Source organism: Cyprinus carpio, chromosome B12, assembly GCF_018340385.1.
Source record: "Cyprinus carpio isolate SPL01 chromosome B12, ASM1834038v1, whole genome shotgun sequence".
Classification (NCBI taxonomy): domain Eukaryota; kingdom Metazoa; phylum Chordata; class Actinopteri; order Cypriniformes; family Cyprinidae; genus Cyprinus; species Cyprinus carpio.
This window is the reverse complement of record NC_056608.1, coordinates 9995647-10016208: the sequence shown is the minus strand read 5'-3', so window position 1 is coordinate 10016208 and position 20562 is coordinate 9995647. Positions and strand designations below refer to the sequence as shown.

Genomic DNA, 20562 nt, shown 5'->3' with positions numbered 1-20562 from the left:
ATATTTAGAGCTGAACAGTAAAATGTGCCACACAGTCTTAGTGTATGTAAGTACTCATATATCTTATTTTTACTGGAACCCAGAGATTGATGTCCACAGTGTTGGTTGCAATAGCTAAAATGAATTGGTTTATGGTCATATCGTTAAGATGACTATAAAGACAGATTAGGAGTATAAAAGGTACCTGTGTCACATTCAATACTGCTGCCAGGGAAGAAGCTGGTGCCCTCTGGGCAGGCACAGGTGTAGCCTCCCGGCCTCAGCAGACACAGGTGACTGCATGTGCCCTTACAAGGGTTCTTTACTGTGGGGCAGAGACAGCTCAACCCACTATATATCTATAAAATCACTTTACCAACAAATTCCTAACTACCATCATGACATTTTTTTTATATCAGCACAATAATAAAAGTTAGCTTAAGTTTAAACACAGACTAGATTTATAGGTCATCATGCAAATCTCGCTTTTATTGTGGTTACTCACAGGCTATAGAGGTGTATTTCTGCTGCTGATAGACATTGATCTGTGTAAGCCAAGGTCCTGCTATTAAGAGTCTGGTTTTGGTGCCTTTGCCAAACTTGTTCTGTCTGAACACTTCACCCTTCTCCTGCGTGCTCCAATACACATGGTCCTCAAATACATTCACACTGAAAGGGTTTCTTACATCTGACAGGGAAGAAATATAGCAAATAGCTACATTTTTTGTGTTTTTTTTTTTCACTTGCTCAAGTAGAACTTAAATACATCATAACATGCATTTTCAAAATTACTTCTATTGCCTTTAAATTATGTGGTTAAAGTGTAGTGCTGAATAAATTTTAAATATATTTATTTTTAAATGTAATATTGAATAACACTACAGTTAAAATTATAAACAAGTACTTTACATGTGCTTTAGTATATTAGCCAACACATCAAGATAAGTGCTTTTCTCTAAAGCATGACAAGATAATAAAACAATTTTAACTGTACTTTCAACTAAAACTTTAAATTTAGTCAATCAAACTTTTACCTATGAAAACTGATATTTGTCTGCTCTGTCCATCTGGCAGTATGGACTCAATGCGACTCTCCTTTGCATCTGACCAATAGATCCGGTCGCTGTTTGTGAAGTCGATGGACAGGCCTGTAGGCCAGCCCAAAGCACTGTCCACCAGAACCCTTCTCTCTTGACCATCCAACCAGGAACCTTCGATACGTGGAGTGTTGCCATTGTCTATCCAGTACAGCATGCTGCATCACAACATGACAAAACAAAATTCAAACATGGGCATTTAAATGTTGGTGAACTTAAAGGAGAAATAGAGCTTTCTAATTTTTGTGTGTTTTTTTCTCATTTTCCTTATTTTTCCTTATATGCTCCAGAAATAAAATAACAGAATGTAGATTTGGAAACACATGAGGATACAGAAATGATACCAAAATAGTTTTATTTTAGAGTAAACTATCCCTTTAAATACACCACAGCCAAATAGGATGTAAATCTCACCCTAAATGAGGGTTTACAGCCACAGAATTGGGTTCTTGCAGGTCAGTCTTAATCAGATGTTTCCTGTAACGCCCATCCAACAAGGCCACCTCCAGACGTTTGAGCTGTGCATCAGTCCAGTACAAATTCCTGCATAGCATACCAAAGGCTCATGAGCTGTTACAGGCTGATTCATTATCTGCTTTTGCCAAAACCATTATTATTATTATTATTATTATTATTATTATTATTATTATTATTATTATTAAATCATTCAGCTTCAGTGCAGAGTTTAAATATTTAGTTTAGTTTTTTACCTGCCAACCCAGTCCACTGCAATCCCATAAGGCTTGGTGATGTACTTAATGTCCAGCTTGACAGCAACAGCAATGTTATTATGATGATCATCCACAGCTGGCAGATAAGCTCTTTTAATAGCTCCAGGCAATGCACCATTTCCTTCTACTGTAAAATACACCATACCTGAAACGCACAAGAGAGGTGACAAATCACATTAAACACAAATAATGCAATACTGTAACTCAAATTTAATGTTATGTGCCTTTTGTTTAGTATATATACGTTTCTAATTCATAATTTATTATTTGTGTCTTTAGAGGGACAGCCAGGTGTTGGGAGTATATTACAGAGTATTGAAGCTCATTTCTGTCACAAAAGGGAGAAAAAAATGTTAGATAATTCAGGACAAAAAAAAAAAAAAAAAAAAAAAAAAGTTTAAATTACGAAAAAGTCAAAATTATGAAACATATCACGTCAATTTTCTATAATTATTATATATAATGTCATAATTAAGACATAAAAAAGTTAAATATTTTATCACAATTCTAACTGTTTGTCTCATAATTATGATTTACCAAGGAATGTTTTTTTCCTTATTTGGAAATGGGCTTGCATCATACAAAGTACAGGAGTAATGACATTTTTTAAGGGGCTAAGGCCCTAGAATTGAGTACATACTAAGTCCAGTGTTGTTGTGGTCCCAATCGTAGTCCAATGCCACAATGCGCTCCTCTTCCTGCAAAAAGTCATGATACTCCTCTTTCTGGAGGTTGTATCGTCGGATGCGAATGTTCTCTGGCAGCAGGAGCAGTGGTCCAGGACCTAAGAAAGAAGAGCTTTAAGATGCTACACATGCTCAGAAATTATTGTCTGTGGTTCCTTACAATTTCTATAGTACCTTCAGCCTCACACTGATTGCCTGTGCCCACCTTCCTATAGCCCAGGGCACAATCACAGTCATAGCTTCCTTTAGTGTTCTTGCAGGCCTGTGGGCACGTGCCATACTCTGAACACTCATCTATATCTGCAGGGTACAAGAGACAGGCATGAAAAACAGTGTGGGATAAGGCAGATGTACCGGCATATACAGGTGAAACTTTCTGTTTAAAGATTACAGATTCTGATTTTGAAAAAATGAATAAATAAATAGGCTAGCAGCAAAAGCTTTCTCCACTCTAGAGAGAAAGAGAAAGGTACTTTATATGTCTCTTTGTGTCTACCATTGCAGCGGAAGGTGTTATCTGGATCCACAGCATAGCCGGGTTTACAAGAGCAGATGAAGCCCGTGCCATTCAGGTTTGTACACTCGTGCTGACATAATTTCTCATCACAGTTGCGGTCGTGGCCAAAATCTGAAAAGAGTCATTTATCAACTACCTCACAGGCAAAATCTAAGGCAGTTCTCACAATATTAAATTATAACCTAGTACAAGGATTACTGCATATATAATATTTGGTAATATTTGTTAACTTACTGCAGCCCAGCTCATCTGTAAGGTCTCCACAGTTGTCGTTGTGGTCGCACACGTAAGGCAGAGTCACACAGTGGCCATTAGTGCATTTAAACTCATTGGGCGTACAGGGGGCGAGAGTAGGTTCCTGACCTGATTTAAAAACACAATTCATACGGTCATCATTAACCATAACAACAGTATATATTACACTAGATACACAATACAGTATGCAACCACACTGCAAATTAATCAGTATTGCTGGCTTAATCAGTAATATTGTTGTTGTTGTTTTTTTTCAGTAAAAATATATTTACTTAACATAAAAAACATAAACTACAACAACTTAACATGATAAAACTTTTTTGCCAAATTTTGCTCATTCAACCTTATTGCCAAATTGACTTTTATTTGTGTTTTAAACACTTATCTCACAAACTTTATTGAGGTTCAAAAGTTTGGGGTCAGTAAGATATTTGTTTTCTGAAAATAATAAAATAAATAAATAAATAAATAAATAAATAAAATAATAATAATAATAATAATAATAAGTTCCAGTAAAAGACATTTATAAAGTTACAAAAAAATCTATTTCAAATCAATTCTGTTCTTTTGAACTTTCTATTTTACCAAAGAATTCTGAAAAATAATACACTTATATAATTGTAGTTTACTTTTTTAGTGCTAAGCAGCCAACAAGTATCCAGCATCAAGGGAATTTATATATATAAAAAAATATATTTTTTAATTATTTTCCTCAAATATGATAATTTTGAATATTTTCTAATATATTTTTATATAACATATAAAATAAGGATTGCGTCTAAAAGAAATAATATACTCTTTTAACATTTATACTCCTTGGTGAGCATAAGAGACTTAAAAACAAACAAACAAACAAACAAAAAAAAAAAATCTTGCCAACCCTACATTTTTGAATTAGTATATTGTAGTAAATTTAGAGAGTTTAATTTTAGTTGTTGTGAAAAGATATGTGTGAATCTCTTACAGCTGTCCTCCTTTTCGTCACTGCCATCCCCACAGTCGTCTTTTTGGTTACACATGAGACCACTATAAATGCAGTAGCCATTGTCACAGCGGAATTTGGCTGGCATTTCACATGTAATGTTCCCTGATCACAGAACAATTTTGACATTGTTAATAATTTCCTGCTGAAAAGACCAGCTTAAGCCAACATGAATTTCCAGATTTAGGTTTAGACTTAATAACACACCTTACAGAGACAAGTATTATAATTGTAATGGTTAAAATTATCTATAAATATAATTGTCTTATAATGTCTTACAGCAGAGGCTGAGTTGCTCATCTGAGCGGTCTCCACAGTCATTGAAGCCATCACATACCCACTGCTGGTTCACACACAGCTTGTTGTTACACTGGAACTGGTTTGATGGACACCAGCGTCCTCCAGGATAGCGAGTTGCTGTTTGGAAAACAAAAGGTACAGAATAATATCAAGATTTTCAGTATATGCAATAAGAAGATTTTAAACGTCCATATATTTCAAGCTCAGCACACTCACGGCAGGTGGACTCATCAGAGTAGTCCAGGCAGTCGGCAAAACCATCACATTTAAGAGCTTCTGGGATGCAATGTCCAGATGTACACTGGAATGTTCCAGGACTACAGGTCCGCAGCTCTGCACACAAAATAAAATACTTGGTCAATCCACAAATAATCTAAAAACGGGGAATCCATGTACTGTATTTTAACATTTTTATGGACTTAAGTAAAGTTCAAGTATATTTTTAAGTATACTTTATGTAGCAAGTATACAAATATCAGTGTTCTAGTAGTATACTTGTAAGTGTACTGTTTCAGTACTCCTTGGGACTAAATTGGCCCGCTTTCTAGTATATAAAAGTATACTTTTAGGTATACTTTAAGTATAATAGTAGCAAACTTTGAGTACACATGTTTGTAGTTTGTACTGCAATTATACTAAAAGTGAACTTATAGGTATACTGATAGTTTACTAATTAAATACTTTGTACACTTTGAAGTATACGCTCAGTAAACTAGTTTAGTAGTTTTATACTGCAAGTATACTCATAAGTTTTCTTTAAGTGAACTTTACATCATACTTTAAGTATACTACTATGTCCCTATTTAGGTTTTAATTTGTATATATTTGTAGTTATATGAATATCTGAACATACAAAACATACAAAGAAAGAAGAGGGTATCTGCTTGTGAACAAAAACATTTTATTCTAGCTTCATGCATTCTTTTTTTAAACACTTTAATGTGGGTAAGTTTCATAAAAAAAATTAAGAAATAACATTTTGAACAAAAAGCTGAAAAAAGACTATGAATTAGATTCAGAATGATAATCAAAACGTAGATGGAGTCGATCAACACCCCAAAGCTTGACTGTAATTATTACCTCTTCATCAGCTTCACATTTTATTCCATAACGTTACAGTTTTGAAGCTGTTTCATGTCAGATGATCGTGTTACATGTGTTAGTATCTGTTGTGTGTTTTTCTGCTTCACTTGTTTTTTTTTTGGAAATTCTGTACATAAGATGTGTACTAGTGCCCTCTACCGTATAACAATGAAAACACGGATTCTAGTTTAAATCTTTTTAGACTTTTTGTAAGTATAAGTCAAGTATACTTAAATGTCATTTTAAGTTTATTTCTGAGAAGTACATAAAGCCCATTTATGAGAAGTACATAAAAAAGTAAACTAAAAGCATACTTTCCTATTTTTAGTATAAAAGAAGTATACTAATAGCACACTTGAATAAACTTCTTTTTCGTAAGGGTGTGCATGCATTTAATGGACACTTTATTCTAGAGTGACTTACAAAAGTAGAGAAAGAAAGCAAGTAGCCAAAGATTCAACAATTTTTGTAATACACAATGTCAGATTTATTAGACAACTAGATTAGTAAGAAAGCTAAGAGAACAGTAGAAATGCATTGCTTATTCAGTGACCTGTGCTGGTGAGAAGTTGAAAAGAAGTAAAGAGTTAAAAGAGTGAATGGGTTTTATGTTGACTTCAACTTACCACAGTCTCGCTCATCAGAATTGTCCCCACAATCATTGTCATGGTCACAAACCCAAGATCCTGGAATGCACTGCTGGTTGTCACAGCGATACTCGCTTTCAGAACAAGGTCTTGGTACTGTGAGCACATACATGAAAACTCTGAGCTCCATACAGTACATGCCTAAGAGGTAATGGATGGCTCAACGCATTACTCACCACAGTTTCTCTCATCAGATCCATCTCCACAGTCATTGTTCCCATCACAGTGCCAGCGAACGGGTACACATCGGTGATTATCGCAGCGGAAATCTCCCAGAGGGTCACAGGTCAGCTCATCTGCAAGCAGCAAAATGGGGAGGTTGATTTTTATTTAGTTTATAAATGTTCAAAGTAAATTCAATTATAATCCCTTTGATATAATCCATCAAAAGGGATGTATATTTATTGTTGAATCATGACAAAGGAGGCTCTAATATAAGCTGGCTTGTTAAATTTTAGATTGAATATTTAAGATCTTCTGCAAACAAAATGCTTACAAAACAAAAATAGTATTTTATTTTTTAAATAGATGAGTAAGTGAAGATATTAAAAAGCTGCCAAAGAGTGTCCTGCATGAAGAGAACTCATTAAATACTGTTTAAAATCATCCCAATATGCACCTAATGTTGGTTAGTGTGCAGAGCTGGAATCTAGACAAAGAATAGTGACTCTGAAGAAGCTAAAATATGGACATTAATAATAATATAGAATGAGCAGGTGCATCCAAATGTGTGTACTGATTGGCATTATATCCCATATTTGCCTTTATGCTGCCTTTGTTCTGTTACTGAAGAACTGTTTTGTCTTGAAGCATTTTTGTTTCTGTTGTGCGTCAACCTGTGAATATTTAAAATCATTATGTGGGACTTACGGCAGCTCTGCTCATCACTGTTGTCTAGACAGTCATTGGTGCCATCACACACAGCCCACAGAGGTATACAACGATAGTTTGTATCACAGGAGAACTCAGTGTCTGCATCACACTTATGATCAGGACCCACTACGAAAAATGACAAATATCAAAGGTCAGTTAACCCCAAGCTGTTAATGAACGGCCCATTTTCCCAAAGGGACATGACACTCACTGCACTCATCATATGGCTCATCTGATTGGTCTCCGCAGTCGTTCTGTGCGTCACACACATAGCTTGGTGGTATGCAAAGTCCATTTTTGCATTGAAACTGTCCAGGTTTGCAGGTTTTCTCAGCACAGCTGTCAGCTTCCTCATCGCTGCCATCCGCACAGTCCTGCACTCCATCGCAGTGCCAAGATACTGGGATACAGCGCTTATTTTTACACTGGAACTGATTCTCAGAGCAACGATGGTCACCTGGATACAAATGCCATGTAATTTTTAATTTTACAATTTAGCAACAGGACTCAAACTATGCAGTTCAGTTACCGGATTCAATAACCAACAGTTGATACCAACTGAAGTAAACTTTTTCAAATGTTCTTGTTCCTGTCGTTATAAAAATGCATAAAAGTGTTGCATACTGCAGAGTGCAGCATCTTCATCAGATCCATCTGGACAATCATTATGGCCATCACACAGGAAAAACGGGTAGGTGCAGTTCCCATCTTGGCACTGGAAGCGTCCAATTGGGCAGTAACGTGGAGAACATGTCTGAGGCTCATCGGAGCCGTCCCCACAGTCTGACTGACCATCACACTTCCACCATATGGGAATGCACCTGGAGACAAAAGATAAACAGAGAAGAAAAGTAAGAGTGGAAGAGCTCAAGATCATTGAGTTATCTTTAGAGAATGGATTCACTTACTTCTCATTATCTCCACAGCGGAACTGAGTGCTGGAGCAGTCGGCCACACACTGTATCTTAAAGCCAATTGCCAGACCAATGAAGTGATCTGGACACGCACATCTGGCCGTCGTGCCACCCGGACCAATCAGACACAGGTGACTACAGGTCAGGTAATGGTCATTGCAGGGATTGTCACCTAGGAAAATGATAATAAAACATTCAAACAAGGATCAGACAAGTTAACATGTACAAGTTAATGGTGACATGAATGATATATAGTCTTACTGCGTGGCTGTCTGTAAGGGTGGTAAATGTGGATGTCATTAGGGCGGTGTGTGTTGTTTCCCATTACAACACGGTTAGCACCAGTGTATTTGTGGGCTCTCTCTATGGTGTGGGTGTTCCAGTCGGTCCAGTATACCAAATCCTCAAACAGGGTCAGAGCGAAAGCATGGGGCATGGAGCCTGTTATAGCCCTATGTCTGTTTTGTCCATCCATATCAGCATAACTGTTGGAAAATAGACATTATAAGTATAGATTCTATAGGTACACGGTGAATCGGTACTATATACAAATGTATAAATAAAATCACAGCTGTGCTTATATAGAATATCTCCAGATATTTGAGGTTTAAACCACTACATTCTCTTAAAACTAAATTCTTTTTCACTACAGCGGTACTATTTATAAAATTAAAAATTAGTTTGCTCCTCCACCATTGGTGATCGCTGTGAGAAATGCTGCCACTAGAGTGATACAAATGAAATGGTTCCCATGCTGATTCATAATATTCATTATGTGTTACATAAAGCAGGCCTGTCTGTTACTGTCTGAAGATCAGATTTGGTTTGGATACAGTACAGGACACAACTTACTCAAGGAAATTGAGGTGAGCGTCAGCAAAAAAGATCTTGTTGTTGGTGTAGTCAATGGTCAGGGCATGAGGCCACACTAGCTTGGTAGTAATGATAGCTGATGTGTTGGTTCCATCCATTCCAGCCCTGCCAATGAAAGCTGTCCGCCCCCAGTCTGTCCAGTATAGCCATCTGACCAGAAATGGGAAAGGGAAAGTTTCCACACATGGTTCAACTGAACAAATAAAATAAATGTGTTATCTTTAGCTTACCCATATTTAGGGTTAACAGCAACAGCCCGCGGATTGGTGAAGCAGTATGTAGAGTTGGTGTCAACACAACCTTTCAGGAGTTTTTTCCGGTAACGTCCATCAAGTTCAGAGACATGAATGGCTTCCATAGTCACATCTGCCCAGTATAGCTTTCTGCGAGGAAAAACCCACCCATAGATTAACCTTGCCCATTTGTTTTTACAACATCCTTTAAGTAAATAAGTGAATCAAGTCCCTCGTTAACCTACCGGCCCACCCAGTCCACAGCCAGGCCTTCTGCCCCATCCAGGTCACTCTTCAATATGACCTCCCTTCCTGTCCCGTCTAAATACATTCTCTCAATGTGCTGTGAACCAATATCCACCCAGTATAAACGCTTCTCAGTAGTATCAAAGTCCAGAGCAACAACGTTCGATAGGCCCTGCAGCACCACCGATGAGGATGATCCATCAGCGGTCAGGTTACGGATGTAGTAACGGTTGCTGTAGAGGAGGTATGGTGCGATCCCACTATTCTGCCGGCAGGTGTGTCCATCAGGCTCCCGTAGGTATCCCGGTGCACATTTGCAATAGAAGGAACCCACAGCATTCTCGCACACCTGACTGCACACTCCCGGTTCCTCTTTGCATTCGTCTATATCCTCACAGGCCTTGCCATCTGGCATGAGTTTGTAGCCATCCCTGCAGGAGCAGTAGTAACCCGTCTGGGTGTCTACGCAGTTCTGAGCACACTGGTGAATGGCTGGGTTACTGCACTCATTTATGCCTGTGGAAGGACAGAAAGGCACATCATTACCTAATGTGTCCAGTTCATTAGTTCCATTGTAATTATTAATGTGCTATTTACAAATGAATTGTAATTTTTTATTTATTTATTTGTACATGTGTCTGCTGTAATGACAGCATGACCTGAATTGGAAATGCATGCAGACAGAACTGTTTTTGGGTGAGGCCTAATTCATCAGTGTGTCAAAACTAAAAAGTCTATTTTTAGGTGTAACACTAGTCCATTACCATACCACAAATATGCCTTGTATAATTCATAAATTCATTACTTGTTTTAGCACAGTTTTTATGTAATCTTTAGGGACCCAGCACCAATGGTGCGAGGACCCTCTTGGAATTGTTCTGTTTATTATTCTATTTTCTATTTCTACTTTGTATTTTAAATGCTGTTCTTGAGACTCAATTAATGAGTGCTAAAAATTCAGTTTTGCCATCACAGGAATAAATCACAATGTTAAATATACAAAAATATTTATGGCTATTTTGAATTGTAATTATTTCAAAATATTGCTGGATTTAGTAGTTTTCATCAAATGATTACTCTACATACCGAGTCATAGTGGTTTACAGTCTCACCCTTGTAATTTTCACCATATTTAAATAAAATGTTGCTTTACCCTTGTGACTGTTGGATAATCAGTAAACACACAATTTATATAATAGATAGAATTCATCATTAATTTTGAAGTCCTTATTCTTGCCTTGCCAAACATTGTATTTGTTATTTTGGACAAATTTCTAAAGTGAGCCTTTTTCTAAATATTAATGGTGTCTTACCACAGCCCTTCTCATCACTGTTGTCAGAGCAATCCCTCTGATGGTTGCAGACCTTGTGGATGTCAATGCACTCCCCAGAATTGCACATGAATTCTCCAGGTGCACAGGTGGGTTCTGGACTCCTACACAAGCCCTCGAGTTCATCACTGCCGTCCTGACAGTCTATATAACCATCACATACATATGCTGATGGAATACACACTCCATTCTGGCAGGTGAACTCTTGACTGGAGCAGGTGCGGTACACGCAGCCAATCTCATCACTGCCGTCCCCACAGTCATTCACACGGTCACAGCTGAGGAGGAGATTTAGATGCACAATACAGATTTTATAAAGATTTTAAAGAGCATTTGATTTGATACGTTGTTTGAGTGAGATATGGCTGGAGAGGAAGAACTCACTGGAAGGGCACCAGAATGCAGCGACCATTGGCACAAGCAAACTCATTCATGTGGCAGGTACGGTTGGGGCAGTTGTGCAGCTCATCTGCGGCATCTGTGCAGTCCTTCTCACCATCACACACATAACTCCATGGAATACAGCGTGGAGAGCCTGGGTACCAAGTGGGGCACGTGAAATCGCTGGGGTTACAAGTCCTTGATCCTGAAATACAAAATAATAGTCAGACTAGAACTAATATGCATTGATTTGCTGGTTTCTACCATCTTGAAAATGGATGACAGGCCTCACCGCACTGCAGTTCCTGGGCCTCGTCACTGTTGTCTCCACAGTCATTGCTGCCGTCACATACCCACGTTGCCAAAATGCAGTGTCCATTCGCACAGCTAAACTGCTGAGGGTTACAAGTACGAACCTGATCCTCTGTGGAAAGAAACAAAGAGTGTATTAGATAGGAATTCCAGGATCTACTTCACAGACAGGTGAGTTATTTGACATGTACCGCAGGTGGGTGGCTCATCTGTGCCATCCAAACAATCTGGGATGCGATCACACACCCATGACTGGGGAATACACTTCCCGTTATCACAGCGGAACTCATTTGCCGAGCAAGTCCGGCCAGCTGTTAACAACAAGCAGTACAGGACATGAATTTAAGGACATGCATGAGTATTTTTTTCATATATTCACTCAAAATCGAAATGTCTATCATCATGAAGGACATCTGCAGGCAACAGCTAAAAGCTGAGACCCTGAAACTCACCACAGAAGAGTGGATTTTCATCACTGTTGTCCCCACAGTTGTTAAAGCCATCACACAGGCTACTTGAAGAAATGCAGATGTTGGTGGTGTCACATTTTACTAAGCCGGGTGCACAGGTTCTGTCCGCTAATAAATCAAATAAAAAAATTTTTATCTGTTACAAGAAATTATACATTTCACCTTTATTACATCAGCTAAAGAGAATTTTGTTCAGAACAAAGGGAGAAAATTCCATGCAGTTGCGGATGTTGATGTCAGTCACACAGTGTTAATGATAACTAAACCGAAAACTACTGATTAATTAAAATCAAGCTGAAATAAAATAACTATTAGGCAAAAAAAACCTTAACCTTTAAAAACGCTTTAGAAATGTTGTATTGGCAACTAAATGAAATAAAATGTGTCCAGGTTAAAGTACTAAAAAACAACAAAACAAAAAAAAAACATAAACACACAAAAGAGCACATACAATTACTACTACTACAAATTCAAATTGAAAAACTAATTAAAAATATGAAGAGACACTGTAATAGTATTTAAATAAAATACTGCACTCACGACAGTTAACTTCATCCGTGGTGCCGTTATCTCGGCAGTCATTGATTCCATCACACACAAAAGCTGCACTGATGCAGCGTCCGTTAACACAGGTGAACTCTGTGGTAGGGTTACAGGTTGGGAAGGGACAGCCATGCTCATCGCTGTTATCTCCACAGTCGTTTGTGTAGTCGCACACATAGTACAGAGGCACACAGCCTCCGTTATCACAGGTGAATTCCGTGGGTGAGCAGGTGTGGAAAGCTGTAGAAGGCACATTAATGTTTGCATATTTTTTAAATGTATGTAAAAAAAAAAAAAAAGTACAAAACTAAATTACACAATTTTTGCAAACAATTTAAATTAAACAACTGGTAAGGTTACTTACCACACACTCTCTCGAGCTCATCTGAGCCATCCATGCAGTCCCTGTAGCCATCACATTTCCAGTGCTGAGACAAACAGCTTCCATCCAGACAGGTGAATTGATCTGCATGGCACCGCTGCCCATCGTCAGGGATGCAGTCTTTCCCATTGTTGGCCAGATACCAGTTACCACTGCTGGGACACTGACACTCTGGACCAGTTGGACCTGAGATAAAGTGACAGATGAAAGACATGAGAGATGTAAATCTTCCCAAAAGAGAAAAAAACTAATTAATCAACTTGGAATTTGCATACAGTGGGGTCCAAAAGTCTAAGAGCAAGAAAAATGTTTCCATTTTAACAAAGTATATATTTATATCATACATTTTATGATCAGCATTGAAATTTGACTGAAGAACTTAATTTAAAAATATCAAAATTTCTGAATATTTTCTCTTTTGCTTTAATTAAAGTTACACTCAGTCTGCATGAACTCCTTATGTAAAACCAGATGATCATGTTCTCCAGCATGACTTGAGAATGGTCAAAAACACTTTAGTGGAAAAAGATCTGACTGTATGTACAAATAGTCAAAAGATCAATTACTTAACTGATTAGTGATGTAGTGCAGAATCTGTTATGCTAATTTCTTTGTTTAAAAATTTTAAGTCTCAGACTTTTGGCGCCCACTGCAAGTATATTCAACTTTTTCTTTAAAGTCAAATAAGTGCCTTTAGACCAACCTGGGACACAAACATGGCTGCAGCCTCCATTGAACAGCTGGCAGGGACTCGAGCAGCTCTCCTGCCTGCTGGCAGAGAAGACGTGGATGTCATTGGGTCTGTACTGGAGATCGGTGGCCATTATAGTCAGACCAGAGCCGTCGTCCTTGTTGGCACGGTACACGATCCGTGTGTTCCAGTCAGTCCAGTAGATATCCTGCTGGAACACTGTCACAGAAAATGGGTACTGTGTCTGACTAAGAATGATCTCCCTGTTCTCTCCAGTCAAAGAGGCACGCTCAATCTTATCCCTGTGACAAAGAGAGTGAAACATTATTTTTACTGCAAACAACAAATATTTATCAAACAAAACTGATGTAAAAATAAGGTCAGTATAAACTCACAGTGTTGCATCAGCCCAATACAGCAGCCGTTCCTCATAATCCAAAGACAGAGCGTTAGGCTGAGAGAGGCTTGTGTTTACAATTGGGATCCGGAAGTTTCCACCAATCCCCACTCAGTTCAATTACAGCTATCTGATCAACAAAAATCACATTACAGGAAACTAAACTAATCAAAAACATATTAACCAAATATTAACACTTGTAAAAACTAAACATCAAAAAAAATTTCATAAAAAATTTTTAACCCAGGGATTTTTAAAGCCCTTTAAATTCAATTATAGTGTGGAGAGATGCGGTGTTTCAAAACAACTAATCAAAAACTGAACATCACAAAAACTTTCATGTTGTATGCAATTTATATATTCCATCTCAGTGTTGGAGGGAAAAAACAAAATGTCAACATGACAGAAAATGCACCAAGGTGAAAAAAGAGTTATACTTTTATTCTTGCTGTTATGGTCCAAAAAGTTAAATCAGGACAAACTGGATGGTTCAGTCAGAAAAACAAATCACTATCACTAAATTTACAATTGGATAATTACACAAAGTCATATTGTGGTTTCAATTTATCTTCGATTATCAAGATAACCCATATTCTGTTAACCCAGGGATTAGTTGAGAATTTTAAGTGTGAACATTTCTTACCCATAGCATAACCCAGGGATTAGTTGAGAATTTTAAGTGTGAACATTTCTTACCCATAGCAGGGATCCACCACAATGGCTCTGGGTCGGTCACCATGTGCAATGAAGGAACGATTTTGGCCATCTATTCCCATAGACTGCACACTCCTATTGTAATAATCTGTGAAATAAAGACGCTTGTGTGTCCAGTCATAGGCCAGACCTTCAGGATCATCCAGATCTAACAGATGAAAAGAAAGCAAAGAACACTTTAACATTGTTACTGGATGGTTTTGGCTTACTCATTCTGATAATATTAAAGCTTTAGACTCTACCACTGGCTATGGTGATCGGTGGGCTAGTGCTGCTGGTGGTTAGAATGTATCCTATTTTACTCCTGCCTAAACCCACATATTGGGTAAAAAACACTCTCTTGTCCTGGAAGTCAAACTCTGTGGCTAAAACACCATAGCCCAGTGTAAAGGTGGGAAAGGGGGTGCTGTGGTCTTCTGGGTCCAGCCTCATGCTGTTTACGGTGTAATCCGTGGTGAAGATCAGGTACTCATCCAGGCCAAAGCCACATGAGACACCATTGCTGAGCAGAGAACCATGGGCACAGGCACATTTGGGCTGTTGCTGCTCAGGCCTTGCAAAACAAAACTGTTGACAGCGCCCGTTGTCCTCTTGGCATGGGTTAAAACCCACCAGGTTGGCAGAAGTGGGCTGAACATGGGAGTCAAACACTCCAATGTCCGTCAGTTCCTCTATACCATCTCGGATCACCTCTGGTGTGTCTGTATTCCCAGGACTCTTGCTGGCCTGGAACAGTTTGCCCAGTTTACGATCCACCCACAGCATGTACTCGCCAAAGATAGCGACACTGTATGGCGCGGGGTAGCGACTACCGTAGCGTACAATCTGCCGCTGAGAACCATCGGACGCCATGCGGGAAATCATATCCAGTGTGTCATCAACCCAGTACAAGAGGTCATTGGTGTAATCGACTGTTAACCCTCGGGGGGATGACAGGCTCTCAGAGGCAAGAACTGTCTGATTGGTACCGTCCAAAAGAGCACTCTCAATCTTGGGTGATTGGCCAGCATCAGTCCAGAAGAGGAGACGTAATTTAGGGCTGACGGCAAGATCTAGGGGACGATCCACTGAACTCTTCAGCAGGATAAGCTGAATGCTTGTGTTCAGACGTAACACCTCAAGGTATGTTTGAGAGGTATATGCGTTAGTGAAGTACAAGTTTCCTGACATAAAAAAAGAAAAGAATCAGCCTGATATATAAACACATACAACCAACTTTCACAGTATACATGGTGTCACTTTCACATTCATTTACCTGCGATCCAATCTACTGCCAAGCCCTGAATCCTTCCAGTGCCTAACTGACTGATGACAGTAGAATAGCGTGAGCCATCTGTCTTTGTCCTGTAAATGCCTCTGTAGGATGAGTAGGTGCTGTTATCAGTCCAGTACAGGAATCCAGAGGCAATGTGCATGTCCAGCTTGCTGAGAACTGAGTAAGTATCTACAGAATAAAAGCAGGTTATGGTTTTTTTTAGTACAAAATGCTACATCACATGATAAAATGGATTCTTTTTTAAATGTAATCATTTGAAAAATATTAAAATGAATTAATTTACTACCTCTCTAACAGAGATCAAACTGTTTAGCATACTGTAATCACTACTTACTTGCTCCCACAGGAACCATGGCCTCAGAGTGGTCAGAGCTGTTGATGTGGAATCCTCTAATAAATTTGGAAGAGGACACTATAGCATAAGAGTCATACTGTTCACAGTGAGACCCATCCTGAGATGGGATAAAACCTGTGGTGCAGGCGCATGTCTTTTGTCCATCAGGTTTTGGCAGACACAGGTGGGGACAGCCTCCATTGTCCGTACTGCAAGCATTGGTAGTGCCAGCAGAGTCTGGATTTAAAGAATTGATTGTAAACAGAACATAAGTTACATTTAACAAAAGTTAAAATCCAGAGGATAACACTTTCAGCTTGTCTTATATTGTGCCTGATAAAATGTATTAGTAAGATTACTTAGTATTTTTTCTGAATGGTCAGTTTTGGCATGTAGATGTCAAATATTTTGTAATGACCGCTAAACTGAATATTTAGCCACTGGCAACACACCAGTGCTATTATCTTGTATCACTCCACTTTTCAACAAGTTAGCAGAGTTCATAGGTGACATTTTGCAATTCCTTTAAAATGATCCTTTATTTAAAGTAAAAATGTAATGCTTCACTTACTGTCTCTGGCATGCACTTTCAGTGCCTGCACCCCTGCCATGCCACTCCTCATCACCACCATGTCTGCGCCTGTGTTCTTGTCCACTCTTTCAATAACCTCATAGTCAAGATCAGTGTAGTAAAGGTAGTTTTGGTACACAGTGATGCCACAGGGGTGAGACAAGCCGCTCACAATGGTCACCCTGCTCACACCATCCATCGTTCCACATTCAATCTGCCGATCACAGAGAAATTAAAAGCCAGTAAAGTAGAACAAGTGCATAATTACTTATTTCCACATGTGGGTTTATGAACAAGTGTATGTTTCTCACCATCCCAGACTGAGGGACACCCCAGTAGATTTTCCTGGCCTCTATGTCTGCAGCGATGAACTCAACATTGCCCAGGTTGTCAGTGTAGAGGTTTCTGAGGTTTCCACCATCCATGTCTGCACTTGCCACCTTTGGTGGAACTCCACTATCTGAACCTCTGTCTGTCCAGAACAGTGTCCTGCATGGTGAGTGGATGACATCAGTACATTAACAACTTAATAACTAATACTTAAAGGGATAGTTCACCCAAAAATCAAAATTATGTCATTAATGACTCACCCTCATGTCGTTCCAAACCCGTGAGACCTCCGTTCATCTTCGGAACACAGTATAAGATATTTTAGATTTAGTCCGAGAGCTTTCTGTCCCTTCCATTGAGAATGTATGTACGGTATCCTGTCCCACGTCCAGAAAGGTAATAAAAACATCTTCAAAGTAGTCCATGTGACATCAGAGGGTCCCGTTAGAATTTTTTTTAAACATCGAAAATACATTTTGGTCCAAAAAATATCAAAACTACGACTTTATTCAGCATTGACTTCTCTCTCCCGGGTCTGTTAGGAGCGCGTTCACAACACACTGCAGTTTAGTGATATCCGGTTCGCGAACGAATCACGTCGATGTAACCGGATCTTCTTGAACCAGTTCACCAAATCGAACTGAATCGTTTGAAACGGTTCGCGTCAACAATAAGCATTAATCCACAAATGACTTAAGCTGTTAACTTTTTTAGGATGGCCGACACTCTGAGTTCAAATAAACCAATATCCCGGAGTAATTAATTTACTCAAACAGTACACTGACTGAACCGAGCCAGATAACGAACGAAACATTGACTCGTTCTCGAGTCAAGAACCGTTTCTGTCGGACGCGTCCGGTTCGAGAACCGAGGAGCTGATGATACTGCGCATTGCGTGTGAAGCAGACTGACACACAGCGCGTCTGAACCGAGCTGGTTCTTTTGGTGATTGATTCTGAACTGATTCTGTGCTAAATGTTATGAGTGCGGGTAAACCGAAGGCTTGAATCAAGGCCATCATCGCCAATGAAGTCATTACGTCGAGCGCAAAAGAACTGGTGAACCGTTTTCGGCAACCGGTTTATTGAATCAAACTGTCCGAAAGAACCGGTTCGCGGAGAAGAACAGAATCACTACCGGTGATCCGAAAACCGATGCAACCGCTTCTTGACTCGAGAACGAGTCAATGTTTCGTTCGTTATAGAGCCCTGCACGGGCCTCAAATCTAGGCCCCAGCCCGACCCTGGCCCGAGACGCTCAGGCCCTAGCCCGACCCGTGTCCGACAGCTCATCAGAATTATCAGCCCGAGTCCGACATGAGCCCGTATATATATATATTTTTTTTTTTAATTACACAGCGGCAGCCTGCCCTATTTGCAGCCATTAAAATAGGTAAGTTTTGTTAGTTACGTTTCTTTTCATTTCTTTATTAAGTTAATTTAGACAAATGTTTGGAGCATTTTTATTTAAATGACGATTAAGCAGCCGAGCCGACAGCGAGTAAAACATGTTTGATCAATTTAGCCTCTCAAATCAACGCAATACTTTACTTGGCTACAATTAAATCCATAGATATAAAACACTTTAAGCATATCACACAGACAGTTAGTTTAATAAATGTTTATTTATTAAACCACAGTGAGTAAAACAACATTTTTGAAATACTGAGGCAGGCTCAGGCTGCTCGCAACAGCGCTCGCAAACGAAATGAGCAATAGCCTACAATCTAAACAAATTAAATAAATTAAAAACAAACATGCAGGTTATCTTACCTCAAAAAATGCACCACAGAACATGGCCATTATCTTTTCCATTAGTTTCCAACAATTAAACGAAAATAAAGTCCGATCAAACGAAGAGTTAGAACAGTCTCTTACAGAGCATCGTGGAGAAAAAGAATAGCATCCACAGTGGAAGGTTTTAACCCAGTCCTCCTCTCTTCTATCACTCTTCCTGCTGCGCTGATGACACGTTCGCTGCTGCTGCTGCTGGCGGGACACTAAACACAGAGCGAGCCAGTCTTGACAGTTGCGGAGGCAGGGTCTCGTGCTGTTTCCACCAGAGCAGCACATCTCATCCATCACCTTCCGTGTTGTGATTGAGGCGCATGTATTGCTGTACTTCGTCGTCATCCTTGTCCTGCTCCTCAATATTTTCCCACTCTTCCTCAAACTCGGCCAGCGCTCTCTTCTTTGCTGCGTGGCCCGCAGCAACAGGTGCAGACACAGAAATGCTCGCGCCGCTGCATGAATCATCATTATTTAAGTTTTAAGTTGGCCAAGATTTTTCTCTTAATATTCTCCATTATTTGCACATGAGGTGAATCGCGGGTCGCGCTGACGGAAAACCTTCTGTGTCCTGCGTGCGTGAGACTGTCATGTCAGTCATATGTCAGTGTAATTATCAGATTATGAAAGTTATGAGGTTATGAGACGTCTTTCTATGTTCGTTTTTCTATCGTCGACGTCAACTTCTCTCTCTCTCTTTTTTTTTTTTTATTAACGTCTTACAAAAATATAAAAAGAAGGATAACCCAAAAAAGGCCCGAGGCCCGGCCCGCATGTGAACTATAACGTGAAAATTGGCCCGAAGCCCGGCCCTAGGGGCGTAAATAAGTCGGGGCCCGTCGGGCTCGGGCTGAAATGCAGGGCTTTAGTTCGTTATCTGGCTCGGTTCAGTCAGTGTACTGTTTGAGTAAATGAATTACTCCGGGATATTGGTTTATTTGAACTCAGAGGGAGTGTCAGCCATGTTAAAAAAGTTAACAGCTTATAGTCATTTGTGGATTAATGCTTATTGTTGACGCGAACCGTTTCAAACGATTCAGTTCGATTTGGTGAACTGGTTCAAGAAGATCCGGTTACATCGAGTGATTCGTTCGCGAACCGGGATATCACTAAACTGCAGTGTTGTGAACGCGCACATAACAGACCCGGGAGAGAAGTCAATGCTGAATAAAGTCGTAGTTTTTGATATTTTTGGACCAAAATGTATTTTTCGATTGCTTCAAAAAATTCTAACGGACCCTCTGACGTCACATGGACTACTTTGAAGATGTTTTTATTACCTTTTCTGGACGTGGACAGTATACCGTACATAAATCTCAATGGAGGGACAGAACAGCTCTCGGACTAAATCTAAAATATCTTATACTGTGTTTCGAAGATGAACGGAGGTCTCACGGGTTTGGAACGACATGAGGGTGAGTCATTAATGACATACTTTTGATTTTTGGGTGAATTATCCCTTTAATAACAAATTAGTGCAGGACAAAATGTATACTAGTCACAAAAAGTGGTAACCCTCTGGCTGGATCAAGAGCTATTCCTATTGGCTCTCCAGCTCCGTCTGGTTTCCCTGTATTTGTGATGATTGTCTTCCTGTAATGTTGAGATCCATCAACCCTAATGACTT

The 20562-nt window shown here is 39.3% G+C and overlaps 1 protein-coding gene across 1 annotated transcript in view; it reads right to left on the bottom strand.

Annotated features, from left to right (window-relative positions):
* lrp2b (low density lipoprotein receptor-related protein 2b) overlaps positions 1-20562 on the bottom strand; it is a 41931-nt gene that overhangs the window by 5014 nt on the left and 16355 nt on the right. The window contains 38 exon segments of the mRNA XM_042735251.1: positions 185-304; positions 485-667; positions 1014-1234; positions 1491-1619; positions 1787-1952; positions 2448-2591; positions 2668-2793; positions 2990-3121; positions 3245-3373; positions 4230-4352; positions 4527-4664; positions 4764-4880; positions 6257-6373; positions 6454-6573; positions 7148-7276; positions 7362-7607; positions 7775-7971; positions 8059-8236; positions 8326-8549; positions 8917-9087; positions 9168-9320; positions 9416-9932; positions 10730-11025; positions 11132-11333; positions 11421-11552; positions 11632-11751; positions 11893-12018; positions 12451-12693; positions 12818-13021; positions 13539-13828; positions 13922-14033; positions 14579-14785; positions 14880-15800; positions 15893-16081; positions 16248-16484; positions 16819-17032; positions 17130-17307; positions 20451-20560. Of these exon segments, the coding sequence (XP_042591185.1) occupies positions 185-304; positions 485-667; positions 1014-1234; positions 1491-1619; positions 1787-1952; positions 2448-2591; positions 2668-2793; positions 2990-3121; positions 3245-3373; positions 4230-4352; positions 4527-4664; positions 4764-4880; positions 6257-6373; positions 6454-6573; positions 7148-7276; positions 7362-7607; positions 7775-7971; positions 8059-8236; positions 8326-8549; positions 8917-9087; positions 9168-9320; positions 9416-9932; positions 10730-11025; positions 11132-11333; positions 11421-11552; positions 11632-11751; positions 11893-12018; positions 12451-12693; positions 12818-13021; positions 13539-13828; positions 13922-14033; positions 14579-14785; positions 14880-15800; positions 15893-16081; positions 16248-16484; positions 16819-17032; positions 17130-17307; positions 20451-20560 (7561 nt within the window).